Source organism: Nannospalax galili, unplaced genomic scaffold (assembly GCF_000622305.1).
Source record: "Nannospalax galili isolate Female #2095 unplaced genomic scaffold, S.galili_v1.0 scaffold1740, whole genome shotgun sequence".
In the NCBI taxonomy this organism is placed as follows: domain Eukaryota; kingdom Metazoa; phylum Chordata; class Mammalia; order Rodentia; family Spalacidae; genus Nannospalax; species Nannospalax galili.
In genome coordinates, this window is record NW_008346390.1 from 277574 (window position 1) to 281990 (window position 4417).

At 48.0% G+C, this 4417-nt stretch overlaps 1 protein-coding gene across 1 annotated transcript in view; it reads left to right on the plus strand.

Annotated features, from left to right (window-relative positions):
• Positions 1-1187, plus strand: part of Glrx5 (glutaredoxin 5) — a 9689-nt gene extending 8502 nt beyond the window's left edge. Inside the window, exons 2-3 of the mRNA XM_008842785.2 lie at positions 471-664; positions 816-1187. Of these exons, the coding sequence (XP_008841007.1) occupies positions 471-649 (179 nt within the window). The 3' untranslated portion in view covers positions 650-664; positions 816-1187. The remainder of the gene's footprint in view (positions 1-470; positions 665-815) is intronic.
• Positions 1188-4417: the final 3230 nt, after the last annotated feature.

The window sequence follows — 4417 nt, forward strand, 5'->3', positions numbered from 1 at the left end:
TGGGGAGTGATACTTGCTCACAGGTAAATCACTCAGCCTCTTGAGCGTAGGCAAATGCAGAGCTGGGATCACCCACTTGAGCAGTGAGTTCTAAGCCAGGCCCACGTGATGCAGTACATCTGGAGATGAAGTTATGATGTTTCTTCTAGTTTTGTCTCCTTGAACCCGTGTGGATAATTTGAGCCTTGGTTAGCCAGTCCATTATCTGGCATGAGTCCCCTGGTTGATAATGTCAGTGTTTTACCAAGAGCCTCACATTTCACACAAAAGCCTCAGGGCTAAAGGTTGAAACAGAAGCCGAGGGATCCGGTGGCCTGTCCAGGGTCTGTCAGCACTGGTCCAGGTGGCTCTAAAACTCGTCGCTGACCAGAAGGGAAGCCAGGGAGGCCTGGGTTTCTGCCAGGAGTGGGGACATGGTGCTTGCTGTGGAAGGTTCCTTACCACTGGCTCCTCTCCATTCTCTCCTGCAGGCATTAAAGACTACTCCAACTGGCCTACCATCCCACAGGTGTACCTCAATGGCGAGTTTGTGGGGGGCTGTGACATCCTTCTGCAGATGCACCAGAATGGGGATCTGGTGGAGGAACTGAAAAAGCTGGGGATCCGCTCTGCCCTGCTAGATGAGAAGAAAGACCAAGACTCGAAGTGAGGGCACCCGTTTTGCCAAGCGGGCCAGCCGCTGGAGTCACTGCCGGAAAAGCCTTATCTCTCTAGCTGCCTGTGCTGGTCCTCCCTGCTTGCGAGCAGGCAGCTGGTTTCATTTTGGTCTTTGGCTCTGAATAACCCATGGTGAACGTCCTTACAACCGCCACGACCAAGTGGGCCAGCCGCTGGAGTCACTGCCAGAAAAGCCTTATCTCTCTGGCTGCCTGTGCTGGTCCTCCCTGCTTGTGAGCAGGCAGCTGGTTTCACTTTGGTCTTTGGCTCTGAATAACCCATGGTGAACGTCCTTACAACCGCCACGCTGTAGCAAATCAGTGTTGTAATCCCGTATTGCTGTAACCAAAATTTGTTCCTATGTTGTTTCTTACTCAGGAGGCCTTCCTGGCTCTTGGACATGGGTCAGGCTGTAAAGATGGTATATTCCCCATATGTTTTGTAACTTCTGTTAAGGGAAATAATGGACAGACAGCTAGATAATGTGATGGCTGGAGTGTTGTTTTTTAAAAATAAACAGTCAACACAGACTGTGTGTGCAAGTCATTAATCCTGGTAAATATCCATCCGTGCATCTGTAGGACCTCCAGTACCCAGCCACCTTTCTCTCTCTCTCTCTCTAGAGAGAGAGAGAGAACGAGAACACCAGGCTGGTCTCCAACTCACAGTAGCCAAGATGAACTTGCACCTCTTTTCCTCATCTACTACCTTTCAAGTGCTGTGTCTCCATGGTGCTGAGAACGGAACCTAGGGCTGGGTATGTGTTACATGTTAGGGAAGACCCCTGCCCCCACCAAGTGAGCTACAGTCCTAGACCCAACCTGTGACCTTTCATTTGGGGTAATTAACAGTGAATCCTCATCCACTACCTTTCAAGTGCTGTGTCTCCATGGTGCTGAGAACGGAACTTAGGGCTGGGTATGTGTTACGTGTTAGGGAAGACCCCTGCCCCCACCAAGTGAGCTACAGTCCTAGACCCAACCTGTGACCTTTCATTTGGGGTAATTAACAGTGACGCTCAATCACTGTTAGCTGACTGCAGTTCTCCTGGAAGTGCTGGTGTTGTCAGTGTGTTCGTGAGCCAGGTGGGGGCTGTGTGAAAATGAGGGGCCGCTCACCTGCCCATCCTTGGCACCCATGTCTGCAGCTGGATGGGGAGAGAGCATCAACTAGCCCCTGGTGTTTGATAGGCATTTTATTTCTTATAAAATAATGTCTCGCTGGGCGAGGTAGCACACGCCTTTAATCCCAGCACTCAGGAGGCAGAGGCAGGTGAATCCCTGTGAGTTCAAAGCCAGCATAGTGAGTTCCAGGCCAGCTGGGGCTAGGAAGACCCTGTCTCAAAATAAATAAATAAAACGCTGTCTCACGAAAGAGGAAATAGCTGGAACTGTGTCTTTGTGACACTTCTCCAGAGCTGCTGCTCCATCCAGACACAGGTGACACAGGCTTCACAGTGATGGCCCTCATAGGAAGGAAATTCTGTTTCCTGGTGTGTCTGGCTGTGTAGGAAGCCAAGCTTAGAGCTCCAGCAGCCAGACAGAATTGCTCAGGGGTAGCAGAGGCAGGAGGAAGGCTCCCTTTTCCCATGAAAAGGGCTGGAGGGATAGGAAGCCTCCCCAGAAGGCTTGATCTTGTAGTCAGCTACCTTCCTGCTAGCAAAGGGGATGGGCCTCCCTGCAGACAGGATCTGCTGGGCTGTTGCTTTGCTGCCACCCCTCCCCCAAAGGTCTGGGGTTCCCCAGCAAGGGAAGGAGGACCTGCTGCCCACCCCACAGGGGCCAGACAGCCCCCACCAATTACCAACCTCAAGGTTGCCTACCCCATAGGGGCCAGACAGCCCCCACCAGTCACCAGCCTCAAGGCTGCAGGGAGAAGAGAAGCTTGTTGGTCTGAAGGCTCTTACTGCCTTCATTGCACAAACACACACCTCTTTTGTACCAGCAGCTAAGCCTGCCTGGAATCCTGGGCTTAAACACCATTGGAATCCTTTTGTTCTGCAGGCAAAGGAGGGGCCCTGGAAGGAAGGCTGTGTCCGTGGCTCACTGCTGTGGCCGTGACCGTGTCCTTTGGAAAGAACACCATTAACAAATCACTTTACTGTCTGTGCATGAATGCCGGGCTGTGGGTCGCACATAGCAGTCCGCAGCCTTTCCTTGTCCCTGCACCAGCTGTGGAGCCAGTGGCCCTTCCACTGTTACTGGTCTTGGTGTCTCCCTAGATCTGTCTGTATTTCCTTAGGGCTCATTTGGAAAAAAAATGAAATGATTAAAAAAAAATACTTATTAGCTGTGAAACAGCAAAGTAAGCATCCTCTCCAGAACATTAGCTAGGCTAGGGGACGCTGCCAAGGGAATGATCCCACTCGAAGCTTGTGAATCAGTGAGCCCTTATCAGTCACCAGAGAATGTGTAAGGTTAGAGTCACTGCAAGTGCAACACTTCTTCCAGAAGTTAATTAATAATATTTTCTATATGTTTAGCACGTCTTTACCAAGCAGAAAATTAAAGATGCTATCTCATGCAAGTCTGAATAGTTCAATGGTCTACATAATTCAAGCTCACTGTAAGGATTAAACAGTGCCCCGGAAGCTCCCTGGACAAACAACATCACATGGAGCCCTCTGAAGGAAAGGTCCCAGTTTTAAAAATCTGCATCTTCAAACCGAACTTTCAAGGCTGATGAGCTGGTTAGAACTTCAATGATTGTGGAGAGTTTGGAATGTTGCAGGTCCAGAACCTAACTACAATTTATCCTGGGCCATCTTTAATCCCTAAATAACCATCCTTTACCCACCTCTCTGTCTGATCTAACGTCCTGTGACCAACAGATTGAAAAGCTTTTGGACTAGTAACTTCACAAAACCTTAGCTTCTACCAACCGAAAGGCTAAGAGTATCAGACGGCACTAGGTCTACAGCAGAGTTCCCCTACGTTGCTATATCTTGCCTACTATCTTGATTTATGTCTGTCTTTGTTCTGTTACTATAAAAACTATGTGAAACTGTTACCAGGCTGGAACATAGGGTCACCTAAATCTGTGTTCCTGTGCTCTGGTCACTCTTATTTGGCTCCAGAATAAACTCTCTCTTATTCCCTTTGAGGCGAAGATTGTGCTTTTGTGTTGACAACTCTAAAAATACTAGATGGCTTCCCAGGTGTCTAGTGTGGCAGTCTGGCTTGTATCATTGTGAATGTGAGTATATTCGATTTTGGTCATGGATTCCAAATTAGGTGTTGTTACTCCTTTAGAAATCGATGAGGTTGGAGCTGGAGAGATGACTCAGTGGTTAAGAGCACTGGCTGCTCTTGCAGAGGACCAGGGTTCAGTTCCCAGCACACACATGGTGACTTACAACCATCTGTAACTCCTGTTCCAGGGGATCCGACGCCTTCTGACCTTTGCAGACATTGCATAACACAGGTGCACTTACATACATTCAGGCAAAACACCCATAAAAATAAAAAAATTAAAATTAAAAAAGAAATAGATGAAGCTATTTTGTAAGAGTGAACATTTTTTATTTCAGACAGTTTTTGTTAGCTTCATAGACTGGTGGTTATATACATGACATTATGCTTCCTTTAAACCATGTTTTGGGGCTATTTTTTTTGTTTGTTTTGGGATTATTTTAGGATACAAGGTAACTACATATTTTGGTGGGACTTGAACCCAGGGCCTCCTGCATGCTAAGCCTATGCTCTAACACTGAGCTGTACCCTTAGCTTTTATTAGCCCTATTGAATTTACTTATGTAGAT